Below are 26,296 nucleotides of genomic sequence, written 5' to 3'. Positions count from 1 at the left end.
TCAGGCTTTCCTCCCACATTAACCTGACATGTCGTGATATAACTGGAATACTGTTCAAAAGCCGTGTTAAATGCAACTCACTCACTCACTCAGTGGTTTCATCAAAGTGGTAAACGTCTAAGACCTCCTTTCTCAAGGCTGTGCCCCCAAGCTCACATTGTGATTTGACTGAAATATTGTTCAAAACACCCTTATAATCCAAATTCACTCACTAACTTCTGTCAATCACATTTGGTAATGTGTGAAGCCCTTTTCTGGTGCCCCTAGCATGGTATTGCTGGAATATTACTTAAATTGACTTAAAGCCATACTTACTCAGTTGTTTGTGAAATATTATTAGTAATATTGGCACTCTTCTTGTTTCAAACCCCAGTTAACTTGATACATTCTACCCAACTTTTGATAGGGATCATATATGGCATTCTATTTAGATATATACTTGACATATACTACTCAAAAGAAGTTAGAGAACACCCTATGGTATGGCAGATTAACTATAGTAATATGAAGGAATTGGTGTTTAATCCCTCCATGTTAGCAGGTGAGGGATTTTATGAGATGGGCATTGTTTTTTCCTTAGTCCGACAGTGTTACCTGTAGTCCCAAAAGTATTCCTATCCTTGCTACATTGTTGACATTCCTGGCAGGCAGGTCTAATGAGGCACTCCTCTGGGTGATATATCTGATATACCACCATCACATGGTTAACAACTCTTTCATCTCTGCTTGAAAGAGCCCCTTGTAGTTGTGGAGCCTTGGTAGCTTGTTCTTGTGTCCTCAGTTGGAGACTCACTCAGATAAAAGGGGCACCCGTTACATAGGTTTGGAGGGGAAGGGGGTGTGAGATGAGGAGTAATTGGTGGGAGAAGGGAGCATCGGGTAAATGTGGGATAGGGAGTGAAGGGGTGTGTTTGTGGGTGAGCGGGGAGAGTCATGTCGATGTGGGATAAAAAGTAAGAGGTGGAGGGGAGAAGAGTCGGGTAAATGTGGGATAGCGAGTAAGTGAAAGTCAGGTAAATGTGGGATTGGGAGTTAAGGGAGGGGAGAGTCATGTCGATGTGGGATAAAAAGTAGGAGGTGGAGGGGAGAAGAGTCGGGTAAATGTGGGATAGCGAGTAAGTGAAAGTCAGGTAAATGTGGGATTGGGAGTTAAGGGAGGGGAGAGTCATGTCGATGTGGGATAGGGAGTAAAGAGTGTGGGAGGTGAGAGTCGGGTAAATGTGGGATAGGGAGTAAGGGGTTGGGAGCAATGAGAGTCAGGTAAATGTGGGATTGGGAGTTAAGGGAGGGGAGAGTCATGTCGATGTGGGATAGGGAGTAAGGGGTGGAGGAGGGGAGATGGTGATTTTATATGATTTATTGAATGGAAAACTCAAGATCTTTGCAAGGCTTTGAGGATGAGGAATTATCTTCAGACTGTTTGTTGTAAAATATGTTTAAGCGACAACCAGCATGGTATAATGATATTCTGTGCCATAACAGCCTCATTGTTTGTTCCTTGTCAGGGATGGAAACAAACCAAGAAAATCTTCCAGTTTGAATAGGGTAACATATAGGAGCCACCCAAAATGTTTAGAATATTACCTGCCCTTAAGGTATCTTAAATATCAGGGAGACTGGCTAAGGCTAGCGGGCCAGTTCTAATTCTATCCCTGTTTGCTATTTGTCTGCAGGTTATAATGTCTGCGTAGGTAGTGTCCACTTCCTTCCTGTTGGAGTGATAGCAGGTGCTTGTTGCAACACTGAAGTAACATCATCAGATGGACAGGACGCTGAACTGTGTTGATAGCAAAGGAAATCCGCTCAAGTGTCTAGCTTTTAAGAACTGACATTTTTTAGGGAGGGTGTTTCATGTTATTTGTTGAGAAAGAATTGCAAGGTTTTAAAAATTGTTGGCAAATATTTCATAAAGACCAGTTAATCTGTGTCAAATTTCATGTCGTGATAAAACAGACCTCTTCTCTGAAGTAAGGTTGGATTAGAGTCTCACTTGACTGTCAGAACTTGAAATCAAATAAACTTTGTTATTGTCTTCATCTGCAAAAGGAAAGCCAGAAAGTTTTTGACTTTAGGATTTAAGGTTGAGCTATCATGGCTTTAAAATACATGAATTTATTTTAAGTGACATGCTTGTCAAAAATAATTTCAATCATGCCCTGAAATCTGGAAAATTGGCAGCTGACTTCCTCCTAAGACCAACAAACCGGAAACTCTTTGACTTTAAGGTTTAGATGTAAGTTGATGCTTCTTGTTATAATCTTCAGAAGACCTGTTTAGATGCTACAGGAGTCAATGATTTAGGAGTTACATGCCATGTGTGTGTGTCAGAGTGCAGGAGAAGGTGAAGATGGGCCTCTGCACCCTGGGGACAGGACCACATCCAATCAGTGTAAACTAGCTGGGGGAACTTGTAGTCTTCACTGGGTAATGTTCAGCCTAGAGGAACTGGTTCCCAAACGTGTAGCCTGAACCTACTGCAGTCTTGGCAAAGCTGGGGGTGACAGAAAGATTTGACAGATCTTAAAGTTTTATTTGTTTTAATGTGTTTGGGACTGCAGGATTAACGTGAACAGTTTTACTCTTCAGTACTCTTCCAATGTGTCTCGATAATCACATGTTGGGATTTACGGGGATGCGAATTTTCCGCAGATCCATGATTTTGTTATGTCAAGGGTCACTGTTGTGACACGTACCATTACAATATTCCATTATATTTTATATTCCCCGTACCCTGGCGATGGTTAAAAAACTTTCTCATCCCTAGCTTTAGAGGGCACCAAATTAGTAGGTGTGTCACGATAAATCGATATATCGATATATTGCTATTGCTAAGCACTTAAAGTCAATAAATCAATTGTTAAATCATTTTCCTATCAATAGTATCGATTTCAGTTAGGAACATCGATAGCTTTGATTGTTTTTACCATATCAATAAAATACATGCAATACTGTTCAAATTTGTTTTTCTTTTGATCATGAGTGGTAGCAATTTACACATGGTAATGTTGGCGTTTCTTTTTCTTAAATTATTAGGGTAATCTCTCTAAAATGATACACTGAAAACTATCGATATTTATCGCAATAGTTGTTTGCAATATGAATAGTTATCGCAATAGTGATTTCCAGACCAATAGTCGCCCCTACCAAATAGTAAAGATCTATAGGACATATGTTTCTTTTGATGTCAGGTATATATTTTGTCATTTATCAATTTGTCATATTAGCCTCAATTTAACAACTTCCCAAAATGGTTGAAAACTGCAGAAAGTTACTTTTGTTGTATGCCAAAAATCTTTTGACATTATCATGATTATCAAGGCAGTCTTTTTTTTTAAAATTGAATTTTTGTCTTCTTTTTTTTTAATTCTATTTGTTGATTGAGAAGATAAGGGCCAGTTGATGTGTGTGCCACCCAGGAAATATTGATCACATTGACCTATGTGTGCCACCCAGGGAATATTGAACACATTGACCCGTGTGTGCCACCCACGGAATACTGGACACTTTGACCTGTGTGTGCCACCCGGGGAATATTGAACACATTGACTTCTTTGTGCTGCCCGGGGTATATTCGACACATTGATCTGTGTGTGCCATCCAGGGAATATTGAACACATTGATCTGTGTGTGCCACCCAGGGAATATTGAACACATTGACCTGTGTGTGCCGCCCAGGGAATATTGAACACATTGATCTGTGTGTGCCACCCACGGAATATTGAACACATTGATCTGTGTGTGCCATCCAGGGAATATTGAACACATTGATCTGTGTGTGCCACCCAGGGAATATTGGACACATTGACCTGTGTGTGCCACCCGGGGAATATTGGACACATTGACCTGTGTGTGCCACATGGAGAAAAACATAACAGTCATGGCACTTTAGCATGTCTTTACAAGCATACAACTCCCACATATTGTTATGTGATGGCTGTTTACAATGACAGGTTGGATTTGTTAAACAAGCATTGCAAATTTGTGAGTGGCAGGTGCTACCAGTATGACAGGACATGCTTACCGTTTTCACTTACAACTGGTGTTATCACTGATTTTAAGTGATCCATTCATATAAGTTTCACTGCTATTTTGCCTTTTGCGCCCAATGGAATCTGTTTTGGTGTATAATCAAGATGGGTTATTCTATGGCATTGGTGCTTTATATTTCACTTGGAGCTGAAAATCACAGAGGGCTTTGCTTCATGCTCTGATACCAATCTGGACATTGCATTTTCGTGCAATGTGTGAAACTGGGACGTTGTCTGCATTTGATAAGGGCAATCATTAACTGCTGTATTGTACCACATAAAGGTCATGATAACAGACAAACAAGGTCAAATTATGAAGACTTAAATCACTCTTGCTTGGGCTGCCAATACTTGTGCTGCCAATACTTGTGCTATGACTATTTTCATCCTGCAAAGTAACGGCCCAGGTCACAGCCAACAGATTGGTAGTGTTCATTCATGGCATTAAGTATTTGCTGTGGTTCGTTGCTGGTTAGAGGGCACAACAATACCTGTGCGAGGGACTGAGGTGTAGAGTTGCACGAAAACCTGTCCAACAAGATTGTTTGCTATTTTGTAAAGCCAATAGTTTAAAATCCTAGGCCCACTTTGTTATGTAATGTTAGGAAATAACATTTTTATACGTCACAGTTGGTGATGTATGTTTTGAATACAATTGCATCTTAAAAATAAACACATTCTTCACTGTTTGGGGGGCCCCGTCATGTAAGGCGCCGGAATTCACTTGGCAGAATTGCGTCCATTAGGCTTGCCAGAAACTTCATATCATTGGTTTGAATTCTTGTTTGCCCTGATTATGGTTCCAGGTTTGTTAGCACCATATTTAGGCTTGTGAGTTTTACTAGAGTGGTATACCTCTTGTATCCCGCTGTGATGTAACTGAATTACTATTCAAAGTGGCATAAAGACCAACTTTAACCGATTGTGGGTACATTTCACAATATAAATACTGCAAATAAAGTTTTATTTTAAGTTGGTACAGTGTCTTAGCCCAGTGGTTAAGTGCTGGCTTGCTGAATATCTGGGTTCTATTCCATAATAGGTTCAGTGTGTGAAGCCCATTCTTGTTGTTTACCCCTATTATATCACTGGATTATTGCCAAAATAGGTGTAGACCATCCTCGGTCACACTATACTATGTTGCCTATTGAAGTTTCTGTTCATCAATATTTGAATTTCAAATCAAAGTACGGTCGGTGGGGCAGCCTGTTGGTTAAAGTGTTCGCTCTTCATATCAAAGGCCCGGGTTCGATTTCCCACATGGATACAATGTGTAAAGCCCATTTCTGGTGTTTCCCGTCATGATATGCTGGAATATTGCTAAAACCAGCATCAAAACTCACTCACTCACTCACTCACTCACTCACTCACTCACTCACTCACTCACTCACTCACTCACTCACTCACTCACTCACTCACTCACTCACTCACTCACTCACTCACTCACTCACTCACTCACTCACTCAAATTAAAGTAATATATCCAGATGCTTATAATACTTGAATCATAATGTATGTGTCTTTATGAATGCACTGTGAAGCGTCTTGCTGGCTCAGATCAGAAGACGGGTTGTGTCAACATGACAGTTGACACACAGTGTTGTCCAAGTGTGGGTTCGTGTACATGGTCATCAGCTTGTTTGTCTCAACAAGTAGAAGTTCTTGCTCCTTGTATGTAGTCAGCCCAGCCTGCTGTTGGAGGGTCATCTCACCAGGGTTGTGGATGAACTTTGGTCCGGAGACACTTGATATTAATTACTTGTCGTGTAGTAATGGCCTTTCAGTCAACCAACTGGTGATATTTGACAGATGTGTAAATAAAATCTGGATGGCACAGCGACAAAGTTTGATGATTGTGGGAGATGTTTTGTTGTGTTACACAGTTGCCTGTGACGTGGGTGTGCTATTCAGACACAAGCATGACCTTAGTGCAAAGGCTGAATATAAAAACATATTGTTTGGGGCAGTGACTGTTGAGATTTTTGGAAATTTGGTGTAATGGGGTTGGGGGTATGGTGGTAGGTGTCTTGGGGGTAAGGATCCAGCCAGCAATGAACAGAGACCAAGGCTATTACATCCCGCCTGCTTACCATCACCTAATTGCTAAATCCCTATTCCATTCAATTAATCCACTGGCTTCCATCATCTCTATCAGTCTGCTTGTTGACTCTGTGTTCATTAGTCATCCACTGGCTTCCAATTATCTTAATCAGCTCTCTGTGTCCATCAATCAATTTACTGTATAAACTTTGATGTTAATAAGTATATATACTTATGTTGTTTAGCACTATTCATCACTTGCTTGATAAAGGTGTTAGGATCTACACCGAAACGTCGCACTAATTGTAATAAAGAAGTTGTTCATCCATAGAACTCGTCTTACTTCATCACACCAACTTCTAAATGCCACTGAAAGAAGGCAAGAAGTACATAGACTCAAAACGTTGTGTATGAGAAATACTTGTTGAAATCCATTTATTTTGTGTGTCTGATCTACCAACTTCTAAAGACCTCATTAACAAAATTATGTATCAGACTTCTTGCTGCCTTATGGCAGATAGTTGAGATGGCCATGTAGTGTTTGTTTGATTATAATGACAAGGGCTTAGTTTGAATCTGAACGTCCTGTACAGTTTGTGTGTTGTTCCCACCTGTGATGATACTACAGTGATGTAGACAGCAGCCGAACCTTAGCTTGCTCACTCTTCTCTTCTTCTCATCATTTTCCATCCTCTACTCCTGGGGGCACGGGAGGCCCAGTCGTCTAAGGAGCTGCGATTCGTTGTGCAGAGTTGCGTCCTTTGGGCGCGCCAGAAACCTATGATTGTGGGTTCGAATCCCGGTTCGCCCCAATTATGTTTCTAGGTTTGTCAGCACCATACCCGTGCTCGTGGGTTTCACCGAAGTGGTAAACGTCTGAGACCTGCATCACTTCAGGCTTTCCTCCCACATTAAGCTGACACGCTGTGATATAACGGGAATACTGTTAATACTCACTCACTCACTCACTCACTCACTCACTCACTCACTCACCTACTGCTATAGGGTTTCACCAAAGTGGTATACAACATCTGAGACCCATCACTTGGTGATTTGCTCCCTCATTAAGCTGACATGATGTGGATATAACTGGAATTCTGTTCAAATGGTGTTAAACCCAACTCGCTCTCACACTATAACTAAATCTTCAGATTTACAAAAAAAAGTCTTCTCTGTCAACTATCCACAATTAGTTGTGCCAGTAATGGCATTTCACTTACCCAGAATCCATTGCCTGAACCTTCCTCTCCTCACATGGACCTACATTCTTGATGTTTCTAATTGTGTCTCTTTGCTTTTTTTTCAGATCAGAACAGTTTGTTAGATTATGCACAACATTCAAATGAACCTGTGTTTGAGCTGGATCATTTGGCAACCTACACAGCCGGCACACGATCAGGTAGGTTGAAGCTTGTAGCTCAGGATCAGGGCACTCCTGCTAATCTAACTCTACTTATAGACTCTTATCTAGATATTTGGTCATCGTAAGTGTCAACTTGAGGGATCAGGTGGTCAGGCTCGCTCACATGTCATTGTATCCAAATTGCATAGATCTATGCTCATGATATCAATCACTAGATTGTCTGGTCTGGTCCATACTATTAATTATTATTAATTATTTCTAGTGAAGACCAAAATATATCTATTCTGAACACAAAAGTTAAGTGATCATGAATATTTGGGGGTATGTCTTTTTTCTAGTGAAGACCAAGCCCACAAATAAATAAAAAAACCTTATGGTTAAAGCGTTTTCTTGTCACACAAGACCCAAGTTCTATTCCCCACATGGGTACAGTGTGTGAAGCCCATTCCTTGTGTCCCCCGCCATGATATTACTGGAATATTGCTAAAAGCAATGTAAAATCATACTTACTCACTATACAATTAAATATTTAGATTTGTCCCCAAGACTTTTAATTAGTCAGAAGCCTACAGCTTCCATGTTGATGACAACACTGCAACATTTTCTCCTTATTGTTTTACAGGAGTGATCAGTGTTGAGGATGGCCTTCACCGGCTCCGTAAGATGGAGAATACCACTGGCATTTGGACCATGCGCTGTATCCTCATCGTGGAGAGACGAGCACTTGTTGTTCTCGATAAGAGCACAGGGGTAAGAGTGCTTTGTTTTTTCCTGTGCAGGAATTTTACAAGAGGCTTTGTTGTTTTTCCTGTGCAAGAAATTTACAAGAGACTTTTTTTTATGCCCATGCATGTATGTAGGAAATCTTTTTAAAGAATGCAAAGCATCAAACTTAGTGTAAGCTGGTCTGATATATGGGTTATTTGCCAGGGAAGTAGCACAATATACACTGTAAGGTTGGTCTGGTATATGGGTTATATGCCAGGGAAGTAACACAATATACAATGTAAGCTTGGTCTGGTATATGGGTTATATACCAGGGCAGTAGTACAATATACAATGTAAGGTTGATCTGGTATATGGGTTATATACCAGGGAAGTAGCACAATATACAATGTAAGGTTGGTCTGATATATGGGTTATATACCAGGGAAGTAGCACAGTCTACAATGTAAGGTTGGTCTGATATATGGGTTATATACCAGGGAAGTAGCACAGTCTACAATGTAAGGTTGGTCTGGTATATGGGTTATATACCAGGGAAGTAGCACAGTCTACAATGTAAGCTTGGTCTGGGATATATCGGTTATATACCAGGGAAGTAGCACAGTCTACAATGTAAGCATGGCCTGAGATGTGGGACAAATTTCAAGGTTGACAGAATTTGGTTAATGGCAGCCACTGAATGGTATTCTGAATTCATTATCCTTGATCATGGTCAAATAAGACCTGTCTGTAGAAGTGGGTAGCTGATGTCCAGATTAGCTGAGGAATTTGATACATACATTGACATACCATCAGCAAGGGTGATGTTTCAGCCACATTGACACAAGTAGGGCAATGCAAGTTTTCAGGATGAGTTGCCAAAGTTTGGTTTCTCTTACTGGTCTCATTTAAACAATCGGACTGTGGTGAATGGGTAGGAGATTTTACATTCATAAGCACTAATGCTGCAGACATTAACTATTAGTTCATTGTGAAAAAAAAGAAGAATTTTGTCGTGATCCTTATCCAAATTACATAGTTCATTTCACAACTCTGGTTTGACATGACCCCATATTTTTTACCTCATCCACCCCTATATTGAATAACAGACTCCACCAGTTGGTAGAATACAGAACTACAGACTTACCCTGCCTTCCTCTGCTGATCAACCCCTATATTAAATGGGGGTGGTCAGGTAGCCTTGTGGTTAAAGCGTTCGCTCGTACAATGTGTGAAGCCCATTTATGGTGTCCCCCGCCGTGATATTGCTGGAATATTGCGGCGTAAAACCATACTCACTCACTCACTCACTATATTAAATGACTGACTCCACCAGTAGGTAGAATACAGAAATACAGACCAACCCTGTCTACCTCTGCTGATCCACCCCTATATTAAATGACAGACCTCACTTGTAGGTAGAACACGTAAATACAGAGCCACCAGAAATGCTGGACTCCACAACATTCTCTATCATCTCTGATACTAGCTTTATGTTTTTACATCTGAATGAAATAATCTACTGAATGTCATTTGTCGACTCAGCAGATTTAAGACCAAGTCTTAAATCTGTTCTCTATGAAATCTATAAGCTTTCATAAATCCAACTTTATCATTACATTACCCTCTGTAATCTCACACCACAAAATATTTATGATAACATTCACTCAAGGAGAAACAGCACCAGTTTTACTACCATCAATGTAGGTCAGCTCTCCAATCTGTCACCCATGACTGGCCATTGAGCTGTGGGTTGACACTGCGAGTAGTCAGCTTCAGCACTGATGAGGGACATGAGTTATACCCCTAATCCGTCACACCTTATGTTGTTTATTAAGCTCCTGTGTGCACGTCCAGGTGCCTTCGTGCATTAACGAGGATAATCTCAAGCTCCCTGTGGGCTTGGCTTGTTTCTGGCAACACTGTTGCTGCCACAACATAGCAGTCCCCAACAGGGCTGTGATAATCCCTCAAAGTAAATATGTGGCATTATTTTAAGTAGTTCTAAGCTATTGTCATACACAAGGGATATGAGTGCTGACAACAACTGGATGCTGGCCCATTTATTTTAAGTCCTTCAAACAATATTCTGCTAACCAGTTTGTTTTTGTCCCTTCAGGCAGATTGTAGGGGTCCTGTGGGACAATGGACAGAGATGTGATTTGTACTATAAAGTGTCCAGGCAGTGTGTCAGCCACAGAGTAGCTGGTGACTGACAGGGATATGTGCATGGAGGAATGTACTGTAGGGTCTTAAGGCTCTTAGTGTAGACTGAGAACTCGGGGATCCCATACCATGTAGATGGACGTCTACTGTAAGTGGGGGCATTTGTAGATGGCTTGACGTGGGATTGTCTGCAACTATGTTTAAAGTTTTTTATTTGAATTATCATCTGTTTATTATGATTATTAGATCATGTTATGGGGAAAAAGTTATTTCAAGATATGAGACCTGCATCACTTTGGGATTTCCTTCCACATTAAGCTGACACGCTGTGATATAACTGGAATTCTGTTCAAAATGGCGTTAAACCCCACTCACTCTTTCGATTTTATTTTTTTAAATAGACATGATTATGTTGATTCCACGCAAACAAATAATTGCATCATCAGTGTTTGAAATTAAGGATGCTAGTCAGAGGGTCATTCTCATAAGCAGAAAGCTTGAAAATACTTTGATTAACAAGCTAGGGAGCTAATCTCAAGGACCTGGGAACCCATTTATTTCGGACACTCTGCTTGAGACTTGCTCAGCTGAAAGATGGTTATCTCGCTGTGATGTGTGTACTGCGGGTTGATGAAACAGCCCTATGTATTGCAGGTCAAACTAGACTAATGTTTCCTCTCTGAAATTAAAATATTTAATTGGTGTTTTTATAAAAAATGTTTTTAAATATATTAGAGAAAGAAGCCCAGAGAATCTCTTCATATTCCTGAAACTAGGCAGATCTACACTTGCCAAAGTATTGTAGACTTGTTTAGGAGTATATTTGTTTTAGGCATTGTATCAGAAATTGGTTGATGATGTGTATTGCTTGAGAAACTGGTTGACGATGTGCATTGTATCAGAAACTGGTTGACGATGTGCTGTAATGCCGCAATTGATGGTCCCAACTCTGTTGTGTTTGCAGGAAGAGCTGGAGCGTTTTCCTATGGAATGTATAGTGGACCCAACTGCTGTGTTCAAGAACGACCGCCGGGAGGTGTACAATAACCTGATCCTGTTCACTGTGGTGGAGGACCACCGCAGGAAGAGCGGCCAGGGAGACCTGCACATATTCCAGAGTATTAGTGTGGCTGTGAGTAGTTTCAATATATAAAACACGTCACTCATGGAGCAGAATATAGAAGTGTTCCATTCCAGCAGGCAGCTCAGTTGGGTAAAGCGGGCACAGGTGGCCCAGTCATCTAAGGCGCCGCGATTCGCTGTGCAGTGTTGCATTGGGCACGCTAGAAACCTATGAATGTGGGTTTAAATCCTGGTTAGCCCCAATTATGTTTCTAGGTTTGTCAGCACCATACCCGTGCTCGTGGGTTTCTCCGAGGTGGTATACGCCTGAAACCTGCATCACTTGGGGCTTTCCTCCCACATTAAGCTGACACACCGTGCTATTACTGGAATACTGTTAAAAGCGGCGTTAAACACAACTCACTCACTCACTCACTCAGTTGGGTAACCTGGAACCCCTTCCACAAGGAGATCCTAGCTTACGATATTCGTAGCGATAAGATCACTTTGTGGACTTGGTATTCTGATGTTATATTGTTTTATCTCAAATATGACCCATAGTTCCAACTTGCGAAATGATCCCTGCTGGTCCTGGGTTGAATCCCAGATGTGACCAATAATGAATTTAGAACCTGGTTTGTCTGTACCTAGACTTTGCATATATAGGCGTTATCAAAGCGGTCAATGTAGAGCTTTCTGCCCATGTTGTGATGTGACTGAAATACTTGTCACGGGTCGTCACGATATGGCCGTGATATTGCCAATGTGACATTAAATTTTAACTCAATCACTCACTCACTCACATAACTGACGGGCATAAAGCCTCACTCACTCACTCACTAACTACTGATGGTCATATGAACCTTTAATCTTGTAGTTGTGGTTTCTCAGAGGTTGAGATAGCAGGAAACCACTGGCTAGGTTTTTAAGAAGTATTAGATTGAGAACATTTGTTCCTTTTGCGAGAAAGTTTTAGTGCTTCTTCCTCTTCGACCTTTTCCTCGTGCAGTTACGACCAGTACATCGCTCAGTGCAACACTGTAGTTAAACACCCGGTCAGGGACCAGTGTAGTGTGGCATCTCCATATTGATGCTGTTTGCAGCTACACAGAGTACACATTTTGGTCCTTCCACAAATTGATGTTTCAACTGCCATTTGTCTGTGAGCGTTAAACTATAAGGAGTCTCTGTTGGGAGGTGGGTAACCTTGTGGTTCAAGCGTTAGTTCACCATGCAGAAGACCCGATTCTTGGCACTCCCCATCACATGAAGTTTTACCCAAATTTTGCATATTCAATCATGCAACCTCAACAGTTTTAAGTAAATCTATATTCACTGATCCTCAGAGGGGGTAGTCCTGCTGTAATTGGGAGATAAACATACTGTGTTTTCAATGTAGAGCTAGGTTACCTGTAGATTTAACCCCGCTAAATTGAATTTGGAATACGCAGCTCTCTGTTGTCTCCAAAACGTAAATACATTCCCTTTGTAGATTTTTATCGTGTTTTCTGCACGAAATGTATTGCAACACATCCTTTGAATATTATAGTAACCGCATCTGTGCATTTTGTAACATGTAATTGTAGATATAATTATTTATATATGCCTATCGACAATGACTGAAAATAGTATGATTCTATGAATATTAGCTTCCGCGGTGAAGCTGCCGTCAAACCAGCTGTTTCAATCAGAGGGGGTTTATTGTGATTTCATAGCCTCTGATTGACCAATCAGAATAGAGTAAATTCCAAATTCATGGTAGAATGAGACAATAATGTTTACTATGTTTACATTTTCTGTCAGTTTTATTCAGTTCAAATTTGCAGCGAAATTGAAACATTGACAGCTGGTTCAGATTCATAGCCCTCAAATGCTACTGGTCAATGACAACTTCCATCTTTGGATTTTTACTTATCCTCAGCACAATTTAGTAGTCACGGGGTAGCAGACTAGGTCAATATCGAAGGCTGTCATGGACTAAACATCTTGGTCAAGTGCAGTGTACAGATTTTAATCCATATCAAATAAAAGTGCAACGTGCATATATGTAGAAGGATAAACTAATGGTGGAAATGAACCACAGACTATGCTAATAAATGTTGTTGATTATTTTCAGTCTCAAGAGATTGTAGATGAAATATTAGCAGCCAGAGGAGGTGGATCTAAGCTTGGCCAAAGGTGAGTGCATGTTGTCAGCCTCATTTCTGTATCATGGTTGTGGGTGTGGGGTGGTGGATCTAAGCTTGGCCAAGGGCGAGTACATGTCAGCCTCATTTCTGTCTCAGGGTTGTGAGTGTGGGGTGGTGGATCTAAGCTTGGCCAAGGGCGAGTACATGTCAGCCTCATTTCTGTCTCAGGGTTGTGAGTGTGGGGTGGTGGATCTAAGCTTGGCCAAGGGCGAGTACATGTCAGCCTCATTTCTGTCTCAGGGTTGTGAGTGTGGGGTGGTGGATCTAAGCTTGGCCATGGGCGAGTACATGTCAGCCTCATTTCTGTATCAGGGTTGTGAGTGTGGGGTGGTGGATCTAAGCTTGGCCAAGGGCGAGTACATGTCAGCCTCATTTCTGTCTCAGGGTTGTGAGTGTGGGGTGGTGGATCTAAGCTTGGCCATGGGCGAGTACATGTCAGCCTCATTTCTGTATCAGGGTTGTGAGTGTGGGGTGGTGGATCTAAGCTTGGCCAAGGGCGAGTACATGTCAGCCTCATTTCTGTCTCAGGGTTGTGAGTGTGGGGTGGTGGATCTAAGCTTGGCCAAGGGCGAGTACATGTCAGCCTCATTTCTGTCTCAGGGTTGTGAGTGTGGGGTGGTGGATCTAAGCTTGGCCATGGGCGAGTACATGTCAGCCTCATTTCTGTCTCAGGGTTGTGAGTGTGGGGTGGTGGATCTAAGCTTGGCCAAGGGCGAGTACATGTCAGCCTCATTTCTGTCTCAGGGTTGTGAGTGTGGGGTGGTGGATCTAAGCTTGGCCAAGGGCGAGTACATGTCAGCCTCATTTCTGTCTCAGGGTTGTGAGTGTGGGGTGGTGAAGCTAAGCATGCTCTGGGATGGGTACATGTTTTCACTGTCGGTCTAACAGTTGTGGGTATTAGGGGTGGGGTAGATCTAAGCTTGCCTTCAGGTGGGTACAGGGAAGGTGGTCGGGCTGAGTGACTTTGTTTATTGCATGATGTTGCACATATCAATCACTGGATTGTGTGATCCAGACTCAATTACTTACAGGTCACTGTCATAATTCAATTACTGCTAAGTGTGACGTTACACAACGAACCAATGATACAATCTGGGCACCCAATACACGCTCTACAGTATTTCCAGGAGTACCCGTTTCAACAACAGGTAGTTACCACAGAGGTTGCTGTGACTGCCTCGTGTGTTGAGTGTTTGTGGAAGCGCCACCCACTGTCACATCCACTAGCGATGCTGCTCAGTGCATGTCACAGCACCCTGCAATATACGCTCATATCCACCATCGTGGTACACAGCCATGTAACGGTTAATGCTAATATTGACATGACGGCGAGCTATTTACACCAGATATCAACTTGTCAGACTTTTGTTAATGTAAAGCGTTGTCGTTTCACAAGGCAAGTGTGAGGTTGGTACACCGAGTCTGATTAGCATAGTCAACACTTCTTAATGAGCCATCGGTCATGGTAGCCATGTTGTGCAGTGGGTTCAGAAGATTATAGATGTCTCAGCTGGTTGCCAGGGGATTTTACTTAGTTCTGTGTAGGCCTGAAGGACATACAGTGCAGGTCAGTTATTTCAGAGCTGATAATGACGTTAGTGTGTGGTTGGTTTTTTTCATTTTTCTGTTGATATTTGTTTTCATCTTAAGGTTTGTCAAGGATGTAGAGAACAATGACGGAGGAATGTGTTTTCAGAGATGGAGGATGTTTTGTGATTGTTTGGCTTGAAATGTATGTTTGATTGTCCTGTGAGGTGGAAGGATAGTTTGTACCTTGTTGCTTCTACAATAGCTGGGAAAGATGTGGTTATATCGGGCCTTACGTGGAGTACACAACACAAGCCAAGTCACAGTGCGGAAGGCCTCCATCTTGGGCAGTAGATTTCTCGGAAAAATATGCTAGTTCTTAACGTTTGTCACGAGGGTGGTATATGTATGTGTAACAGCAACCAAGATAAGACAACCAAGTCTTCCATGATAATATGACCTTATATACAGGCCAACCAAAGAATGAAATAGTTGAATATATGTTAAATTGGTACACCAAACTTCATTGTGCCATAGTGATAAGGCTAATCACACGGAAAATGTTGAAAAGGATACAAATTATCATTTTTCAAGGTATTTGATCATTTTATTGTATGAAACCCGTGAGGATCCTGCGTAAGAATATAGGTCCCCCAGCAACCTGTGCTTAATGGAAGAGGTCACTAATGGATCGGGTGGCCAGGCTCGCTGACTTGGTTGACAGCATGTCATCTATCATTTATGTGGATCGATACTCATGATGGCAATCACTGGATTGTCTGATCCAGACTCGATTGTAGCTGGAACAGTGTGGTGAAGTTAAACAAAATACAAACAATACAGACATTGTTTTTCTGATTGCTTTGGTCTTCAGTAGGGCTGTGGAATGTTGCCTTGAAAAGAGGAGTTGGACCACATTGAAATGATCTGGAATAATCTATGTATTTCTTTGCAGCCAAAGGATTCCCCCACCACCATCACAGCGCCCCCCAGAACCCCCAGGAATGTACGGCATGAGGAGTAACGTCGGTAAGTTCTCTATTATATCATGTGTAACAGGGGGGCACGGGTGGCACGGGCGTCTAAGGCGCCGCGATTCACTGTGCGGATTTGCGTCGATTGGGCACGCCAGAAACCTATGATTGTGGTTCGAATCCCGGTTCATCCCAATTATGTTTCGAGGTTTGTCAGCACCATACCCGTGCTTGTTGGTTTCGGGCTTCCCTCCCTCATTAAGCTGACATGCAGTGATATAACTGGAATACTGTTAAAACTCACTCACTAACTCACTCAAGATGCACGTCACAACGTCCATGTCCATGTAAACAGCAACTGAAGCTGAGGCAATGTCACTCTGCCCTTGTGGTGTTGACAGACTGCCTGTTTTGTTGCCCGCCCCACCCGAATGTATATTTGTCTACCGTGTAATTATCTAGATGTGGGTGCTCAATGAAATTTGCATCTTGATACGATATTAATCCTAATATTCTAGGTGTCTGTACAATTATTATGTTAAAAAAGAACTTTGAACCGGCATGTGTTGTTTTTACCTTAATGTATAGTCCTAATAAGTCCTAAATATATTTCAAACTTTTGTTCCTTCGTTTTTTTGTCTATAAATATTGATTCCAAATTATTTTTTTGTAAATACTTTTTCTCATACATAGTACATGTATACAGAATCATCCATTGTTGGCTGGTGATCTTAAACCATGTGATAAGTACTTAAGAGCTGATTCATACAGGACAAGATATATATTGTTGTTAGTTTGACATGTAAGTAGAAGCAAGACTGTAGGAATGGCTTTCCTTTATCTGGTATTACATACACTTATATAATATTTTACCAATATTTTTTAACCAAAAAAATGTTTTCTTAAAGCCTGAGTATAACATCTGCTGTGAGTTTGTTACACAATTTGAAATCGTGACATGGATAAATATGGGTGTGGTCACATCACACAAGGCCTTACTTTCACCATGTCAGCTAGACAAAGTAACCAGCCCCGCCCTCACTACACCGAGATTGATCATGACCCACTGGTGATCTTGTACTCCTGCCAAGTTGACAGCCTCCTTACAAACTATGCTCCATCTACATTGTAGTGAGCAGAGCCTTGGTCAGCCTTCAGTGCGAGGCCTTAGGAATAGGGGATTAGTACAAATGGGAGATTTGTTGTTATGATTAACTTTGTTTATCTGTGTGTACAATGTTTACAGTGGTGTGTATATGTATGTATTTGGCCTGGGACTTACTGTGTTAGAGCAATGATACAATGCATGACTGTTACATTGTTGTAGGAAATTATACTGTGTATTGTTCAGGAGTGTTATAGAATTTATTACCAGTCACTGACCAGCTCAGTTACCATGTAGATTATTGAGCTTTGAGCAACCAAATAGTGGATATAAGAAGTGAAAAATAGGTGTTTCCTGACATGCAAACAGAATGCATGCGTTGAAAAATGACAACCTATCTGATTCCATGCTCTTTAAGATTAGGCCACACATATTTTATTTTTTGTTTCACGGGCCTGCCACCCTTTCTGAAAAGCAGCTGGGGGAAAAATAGATATTAAACCTAAAAATATTTTTTATTTTATGTTTCCCAACTGTAGTAAAGGGCATCTTGTACAATATTAAATTCTCTGTCTCCATCACTATCAGTGATTCAAGAATCCACCTGCATTTTTGACTCCATGGCTGAATGACTTTCATATATATAAATGATTGACATAGCCATTTATATTTTCTTTTATTTTGACCGACCTAGTGTGGAGAGCTGCAATAAATCAGTGAAACATAAAATTAAGAAAGTGTGACCTTAGGTCCATTTGTTTGGAAGAATGGATGTAAAGGACAATATAAATTTGAAGTTTTATTTTACATGTGATCTATTCTTTCAGAGCAGTATGCTGGTCCCTCTGGCCCCCGGCGCCCTGGCAACCACATTCCATTCATACAAGATGGTGGACAGAATGAAGTCCTAGAGAAAGATGTGGTAAGGAGGGTAGATCAGTTCTGATTCTTCAATAGCATGGTTAAAGTGTCCGCCCGTCACGCCGAACACCCAGGTTCGATTCCCGGGTACAATGTGTGAAGCCCATTTCTGGTGTCCCCCGCCATGATATTGCTGAAATATTGATAAAAGCTGCGTAAAACCATACTCACTCGCTTGCTCTTTTGAGAAGTATATATACTCGAGTGGAGTCTTGTACCCAACTCTATGAAGTAACTGTATGAGACTAGGACTCTCTCTCCATGATGTGGGGGCACGGGGTCGTCTAAGGTGCCACATTTCGCTGTGCAGAGTTGCATCCCTTGAGCACGCCAGAAACCTATGATTGTTGGTTCGAATCCTGGTTCACCCCACTTATGTTTCTAGGTTTGTCAGCACCATACCCATGCTCGTGGGTTTCACCGAAGTGGTAAACGTCAGAGACCTGCATCACTTCAGGCTTTCCTCCCACATCAAGCTGACATGCCGCGATGTAACTGGAATACTGTTAAAAGCGGCGTTAAACCCAACTCACTCACTCACTCACTCCCCATGATGTGTCTTCAGTGTGGCACTGTAACAATGACAAAGGGAGGGAGGGGCTTCTCATTTTACCAATATGTGGAATCAAACCCAGGCCTTTGGCTTGACAAGCGAACACTTTAACTACCAGCCTACCTTACTGCCCCTCAATAGCACGAGCGTCAGTGGAATAGACTTCTTAAGCATTCGCTCATCACAACAAACACACAGATTTGATTCAACAAGTAGGTAAAATGTGTGCAGCTCGTTGGTGACACGCTGCTACTGGTGACAACCAGATTGTGAAATAGTCACAAAATATTTCTGGCCAGGGGCCCGTTCCCTCAAAGTGATCTTAGCGCTACGATAATCGTAAACCTTTGTTAAAGTATAGGACTTATGAACATCTTAGCGCTAAGATAGCTTTAAGGAACGGAACCCTGGTTGGTTAGCCAGCCTTTAACATAATTAGCCAGCTTCAAATTTCACTATCTTGAATGAGCAACAGCTTATTTTCCAAAACATTTGATTCAAATTGCAAATCATAAGCCAAATATTTTGAAGAAAGGTAACTCAGAGCTCGTAACTTCGCAACATCAATTCAGTAAGGATATTTGATTTTTATGTTTTGATGGTCAATAAAATCTACAGAAAGGGGAGAACTGTGCGTAAATAAATAACCGTTACGATTTCAGCTGCCAGTCGGGCAAGGAACATTTCAGAATCTAACAGACAAGCGGCTATTTCCCGCTTTCCCACTGGTGACAACCAGTTTAAACTTTTGGTAATTTTGTTTGTTGTTTGATTTTGACTAAACGATTTTTTCTTTGTTGTGTATGAAAACCAGCAAGTGTACTGACTGTTTCCCTCTTTCAGCAATTGCTGAATCACTGTTTTGACGACATCGAGCGGTTTGTGGCGCGACTACAGCAGGCAGCTGAAGCATACAAGGAGTTAGAACGTAGGAAACGAGAGCGAGGCAACCGGGCACGAAAGAGACAGAGTGGAGGTGAGCTGCCACTGGTCAATAATGTCACATTCAGTGATACTCGTGGTTGAAGAAATCTTTTCTTTTTCAAATATTGATTTCAAAATGAGCATTATTTTTCAAAAGAGATTTGAAAATTGTATGGATTAGGATGTCTACCTCTGTGGTGCGCTCATTTGAAAAAAATCTAATGAAGTATTTGCATTTAAACATGGCAAGTAGCCTAGTGGTTAAAGCGTTCGCTAGTCACGCCGAAGACCTGGGTTCGATTCCGACATGGGTACAATGTGTGAAGCTCATTTCTGGTGTCCCCCGCCGTGATATTGCTGGAATACTGCAAAAGCTGCATTACCATATTCACTCACACACAAAGCATTCTCAACTTTACGAAGATCCTAAATCTGTGTAATAGTATCGCTGTGCAGAGTTGCGTCCCTTGGGTACGCCAGAAACCTATGATTGTGGGTTCAAATCCCGGTTCGCCCCGATTATGTTTCTAGGTTTGTCAGCACCATACCCGTGCTCGTGGGTTTCACCGAAGTGGTAAACGTCAGAGACCTGCATCACTTCGGGCTTTCCTCCCACAATAAGCTGACACGCCGTGATATAACTGGAATACTGTTAAAAGTGGCGTTAAAACCCAACTCACTCACTCACTCACTGTGTAATAGTATCGGGGTATAGTCGTATTAAGGGCCCTGAATTTACGTTTGGTCTTTTAATAATACAACGTATGATACATTACTTTGTTTTCAGTATTTCAATAACACTATTACTTACATCATTACTTATGATGCACATTAATGCTTCACTGGAAATGTAGACCGAAAACAGGGTTTGTATTGTAACCTGGATGTCCCTTCCACTGGTTTTATGTGTGGAATGTGAATAGTTAGACATTTGCATGGAAAATTTATTTCATTTCGTATTTTGAATGTTTTATTTTTATTGATCATGGTCCTATTTCATTTATTAATTTGAAACAAAACCCCAAATAATGTTGTGCATGAATGTGAGCATGTTTCTATGGAGATGTAAACAGATTGTGCTCATTTATCACCACATACTCACTTAAAACTGAAAGTTAAGTTGCGCAGAGAAATATTTGCTGTGTGGTCCATGTTTCAATTATTTATTACAGTTTAAGAAACAATATATTTCACAAAATTTATCTTTTTTGTTATTCACTGATGACCACCTGTTAGGACATCAATGTTTTATGCGCACACATATTTCCCCAAGCTCCACACAGTGTTATCTTTAACAAGAATAAGCTCCACACAGTGTTATCCTTAAAAAGAGCAAGCTCCACACACTGTTATCCTTAACAAGAGCAAGCTCCGTACACTGTTATCCTTAACAAGAGCAAGCTCCGTACACTGTTATCCTTAACAAGAGCAAGCTCCACACAGTGTTATCCTTAACAAGGTTGTCACAATGCACAACAGCTTTTGTCATACAGATTGCCTCTGTCTTGAGGCAGCATTGAACAAGCTTCAGTCAGCCAGCTGAACATTTAGCCAAGAGTTTAAATCATTGGCTTGTCATTCCAAGGAGCCAGGTTCAATACTCTACATGGGTACCATGTTTGAAGCCCATTATTCTCTAAGTTATTGCCCTGATTATGTTTCTAGGTTTGTCATCACCATACACATGCTCTTGCATTTCACCAAAGTGGTAAACTACAGGCATCTCTTCTGGGCTTTCCTCTCACATTAAGCTGAAATGCTGTGATGTAACTGGATACTGTTCAAAGCGGTGTTAAACACAACTCACTCTAAAATTTCAGGGTTATCGTTTGAAGATATTGAGATGCAGAGAGCATCACCTTTGACAAAATATCTAAATACAAATATAAAATATCTTCTTTTTCAACTTTTGTGGGGACAGTTTGAGCCCTGAGTATTTTCCCAAGTATGGAGATGTATGTGGAGAGTATGGTGCTTCAACATTGTGCTACTTTGTTCCAGATGGCATGCTGAGTCACAGAGCCCGACCCCCACCTGCCAGTGATTTTATCGATATTTTCCAGAAGTTCAAGTTTTCTTTCAACCTGCTGGTAAGTTAATTCACTCTTTTTTTATTTTTCCGATTATGTTTGTCAGCACTATACCCGTGCTCGTAGGTTCCACCGAAGTGGTAAACGTCTGAGACCTGCATCGTTTGGGCTTTCCTCCCACATTAAGCTGACACGCCGCGATATAACTGGAATACTGTTAAAAGCGGCGTTAAAACCAACTCACTCACTCACTCACTCACTATTTTTCGGAAACCATGACAAGTCTGCTAGTACTAAAAAGCAGGATTCAAGTTTGCTTGAAATATGAATAAGAATCTTTTCCTCCATCGTCTACTTCACAGTTAATTTGTAAGAGATCATGTCATTTTAGTTCGAAGATCCAGGGGCTGATCCCCTTTGAAAAAGGGGGATGCACGTAATAGCTAAGTTACAAGTGACTTGACTGAGGGTGCAGTTGACATGTACACCCTCTTTCGAGCCATCAGTGAGATTTATCTGAACTAAGTTCTTGTTCAATGAGCACAAGGACTCCCAAGGACCTGGGCCAGTTTCACAAAACGATTGTGGCCATTTGACTGTGTCGTAACTTCTACACGTTAACATAAAGTTGAGATGATCATTGAGCTATGATCACTTTCTGAAATGTATTCTGCATTCACTATCGATCCAAGATTTGCTGCGGCCGGTCTCCTTGATTTGGGAGTTAACCATAACATAGGTACAACAAACCTCACTACCTTCCTTTCTGACCTGTGAAGACCCGGGGTAGAATAGGTCTTCAGCAACCCATGCTTGCCATAAAAGGCAACTATGCTTGTCGTAAAAGGCGACTAACGGGATCGGGTGGTCAGGCTCACTGACTTGGTTGATGCATGTCATTGATCCCAATTGCGTGGATAGATGCTCATGATGTCAATCACTGGATTGTCAGGTCCAGACTCGATTATTTACAGACCGCCGTCATATAGCTGGAATATTGCTGAGTGCGGCATTAAACAACAAACCAACCAACCAACCTTCCTTTCTGTCATGAGATATTATCTTCACTTTACAGGCCAAGTTAAAGGCGCACATCCATGATCCCAATGCACCAGAGTTGGTTCACTTCCTGTTTACGCCTTTAAGTCTGATCTACGAAGCCAGTCGTGATCCGTTCCACGGCAACCGGGATCTTGCCGACCAGGCAATATCTCCTGTTGTCAACCATGAAGCTAAACAACTGTTGCTCAACTGTCTGACGTCCAAGGAGATCGAGCTATGGCAGGCGTTGGGGCCCAAATGGACAACTAGCAGGTTAGATACAACAACCAGGTCCCTCTGGGGATTAGAATAGGTCTCCAGCAACCTATGCTAGTGGTTGTTTGTTAGTCGTAACAGGCAATGGAAACAGTGGTCAGACTCAGTGTCTTGGTTGTGTGGATCGTTGTTTACAATATCAATCATTGGATTGTCTGGTTCAGACTTGGTTATTTACAGACCGCCGGCATGTAGCTGGAATGTTGCTGAATGTGGAATTTGCAATTGATGTGACACCCGGCCGGCTTCGTTATTGCATGGCATCATATCCCGATTAGGTAGATTGATGCTCATGTCAATCACTGGATTGTCTGGTCCAGGCTCGGTTATTTACATGGCGTCACACTAGGAATGACGTCAAAGCTTAAGATTGTTGACGTCAATCAACTAATGGTGGTTTTCTAGGATGGGTGGTGATACTGCATTTTTCTAAAGGGGAGCCCAAAAGGATTAAGAAATAATGGAGAATAAAGAAATTATTACACTCACTCGTGTGTCATACTGATTTTACAAAACTTTGTGTAAGAATTCACGTATTACCCTCACTCGGGAAATACAACAATTCTGACACTCGTTTCGTAAAATCAGTATGACACACATGCTTGTTTGATAATCTCTATACATTTATTCTGTTGCTACTCTTCCAGAGAAGAATGGAGAGGCTACACGCCCCCGTTTAACCCCGTGTTCTACGATGGCTGGCGACCGTCACCGAGTGTGATCGAGGATTCTCCTCCTCCTCCTCCACCTCAGGTACCATTAGAGGCAGCGGTTCTTGCCCACCACAACCAAATCATGAACCACACGCATGAGTCGGATACTAGGCCAATGGTAATATTATTTAACCCTTCCTCTCCGGAGCATTTCACGAAATGGCTGCTCAGGTTATGAAACCATTAGTTTTGTTGAATTTACAACTAATTTCATGATTTTGATATTTCACATAATATTTTAATGAATGTGTTGATGTTTTTCAAAACATTTTGTTTTCTTTGAAATATAAGAAATTAAGTACAAGCATTGATTGATTTCCTTAAAATATAAACTTTTTGGACATAAAATTCTCTTGAAGTTAAGTGCGTGTAAAATTATAGAAGCAAAAATAGTTCGTGAAATGATCCAGTGGGTTTTTAAAATGATTGCAAATTTCATTTCATTTTCTTTTTAAAAGACATGTTTTGTATTTTCCTGAAATAACAATTTTTTCAAATTATTGCTGAAAATATTTCTTAAAATGGTGAATATAATAAAATCTGAGGATCAGAATAAGAAATCCTTTTAGAAACCCAGACACTAATCCCTCTTTTTCACTGTGTTCTGCAGTTGCATTGTTATAATTTGTTTGCCATGTTGGTAATTGTTTAAAGTGATTGCCATGTTGGTAATTGTTTAAAGTGATTGCCAAGTTGGTAATTGTTTAGATTGATTGCCATGTTGGTAATGTTTAAAGTGATTGCCATGTTGGTAATTGTTTAAAGTGATTGCCATGTTGGTAATTGTTTAAAGTGATTGCCATGTTGGTAATTGTTTAAAGTGATTGCCATGTGTCTGCATGCTCTTAAAATTTTACCGTAGTATGTCCTTAGAAATCCCTTCAATTTATCCGTTTACATTTTGTAAATATATTAGTTTGAAGTGACTAGTGAAACCATTATGTGGACTCCCATGGTAATCCTATTGTTCACTATATGCTTGATATAAATATCCTTGCTCTCATTTCAAAGTTGCATGCGTGTAGTCAAGATAGATTTTAATATACCAGACCTAATTGACCACCAGATATATACTGTTTCAATGTCAATTTGTTAAAATTACAATCTCATTTGACCTAGTACCACTAAAATATTTTTTCAACTTGATTGATTTTCCAAATAAGGACATGTTGATTAAACGTTTTTTTGGTTTTTATAAGAACTTCTTTTGAGACCTTTTCTGTGCTTTATTCAGTGATAAACTGTTTTGCAAATGTTCATTAGAATTGCAAGTATGGTTTAACCCAGCAAGCTGAAGAATCCAGCTATGTAACAGAATATTATATCATTAGTCCAAATATATATAGCTGTTTCTGTATCAGGCAGTAGAAAAGGGAGTCTCTTTCCCCTTTGGTGTAATACACCTGTGTTAAGTCATGCATGCTTTATCCTTGATCCTGTCAATCTCATTAACATCAGATCTTAGTTCTCGCTACCGCTAAACAAGGATCTGAGGACATCCCTTTTTGGGTCACGTCTGAACGACCTTTCAACCAACAAATCAGAGAGTTGGTTACCAGATCGGGAAAGTTGCAGAATGTGATTTCTGCAATCTCTGAAAGGTTAACACATTGCATTCCAAATCACAGTTCAAGGTTGTAAACTGATTCCGTCAGAATCACCGTGGAATAAACATTCAAAACAGAAGAGACTTTCTATAGTCTGATGAAGGTACTGCCATACAATCTCGGCCATCTTTTAGACAGTTCAGTTTTCAAATTTAGAATCAAGATTTTTCAAAGCGTAGTTTGGAATGGCATCATTTTGAAACTTGTGCATTAAAGCTCTAGAAAGCTGCTTTTTGAATGGCTAATATCATTTTCTTGTTAGTCATTTCATTGGTTGGTCACAGTTTGCGAAAAGTCTTGCTGACGTGACCTGTAATGGGGTGTCCTCAGATCTTTGTTTAGCAGTAGCAATAACTAAGATCTGATTTTATTGAGATTGCGATCCTGTAAAACTAGTATAGGTCTTGTGGTAAAGTCTAGATCTTGTTCAGCATATATCTCTCCACACTGTATCCCTACATACCAGTGAATAAACATTTTATGCCATATGCCACTGTATTAACAATGTTACATATTGTATCCACTGTGTATCTCATGAAAGCATTGTTAATACCAGTATGTAATCCTGTAACTTTGTGTAAACCTGTGTTCTTGTGGTAACACACACTCTGGTAACATCTAGCACTCATATCCTCTCACACATAGAACTGCAATATCAACTCACAGTCATGCTGAATGCACTATGGACATTAACACACAATGTATCTAATTAAAGAATCAGTGTAAGGACATACTTCTCAGGTTAGGATTGGTTGGAATGTGGATACTCCAGGAATGTTTGAGTAAAGTTTATTAGAGAGCCAATTTGACATGTAACGTTGAAGTAATTGGATTAACAATGTTATGTGATAACCTTGATAATTCTTGAATTAAAATTTAGAAAAATACCTTTTTAAGCAATTCTGCCATTGATGTGTATAAAGATTAGTGACCAACTACAAAAAGTGGACTTTATTAAGTCTATGAAATGCAGGCGTCACAAAAACTTAACCAGAGTCACTATTTGAGTTAAGGATTTAGATATATCTGATTCAGCTTTTTCAGATTCATTTTTTGTTCATGTTGAATATTTG

General features: G+C 40.8%; 1 protein-coding gene across 5 annotated transcripts in view; it reads left to right on the top strand.

Moving 5' to 3' along the window:
- LOC124111441 (epidermal growth factor receptor kinase substrate 8-like) overlaps positions 1-26,296 on the top strand; it is a 113,447-nt gene that overhangs the window by 48,536 nt on the left and 38,615 nt on the right. For 3 of the 5 annotated variants that reach the window (XM_048385897.1, XM_048385898.1, XM_048385896.1), the window contains exons 5-14: positions 7,374-7,466; positions 8,053-8,180; positions 11,266-11,433; positions 13,480-13,541; positions 16,035-16,108; positions 17,986-18,080; positions 19,476-19,608; positions 21,558-21,646; positions 22,662-22,900; positions 23,551-23,734. In XM_048385897.1, the coding sequence (XP_048241854.1) occupies positions 7,374-7,466; positions 8,053-8,180; positions 11,266-11,433; positions 13,480-13,541; positions 16,035-16,108; positions 17,986-18,080; positions 19,476-19,608; positions 21,558-21,646; positions 22,662-22,900; positions 23,551-23,734 (1,265 nt within the window). The remainder of the gene's footprint in view (positions 1-7,373; positions 7,467-8,052; positions 8,181-11,265; positions 11,434-13,479; positions 13,542-16,034; positions 16,109-17,985; positions 18,081-19,475; positions 19,609-21,557; positions 21,647-22,661; positions 22,901-23,550; positions 23,735-26,296) is intronic. The other 2 variants (XM_048385900.1, XM_048385899.1) reach the window with 1 other exon arrangement.

Source organism: Haliotis rufescens, unplaced genomic scaffold (genome assembly GCF_023055435.1).
Source record: "Haliotis rufescens isolate VD_foot unplaced genomic scaffold, xgHalRufe1.0.p SCAF_6, whole genome shotgun sequence".
NCBI classification, from domain to species: domain Eukaryota; kingdom Metazoa; phylum Mollusca; class Gastropoda; order Lepetellida; family Haliotidae; genus Haliotis; species Haliotis rufescens.
The sequence above is the reverse complement of the archived record's forward strand: the minus strand, read 5'-3'. Positions and strand labels throughout refer to the sequence as shown.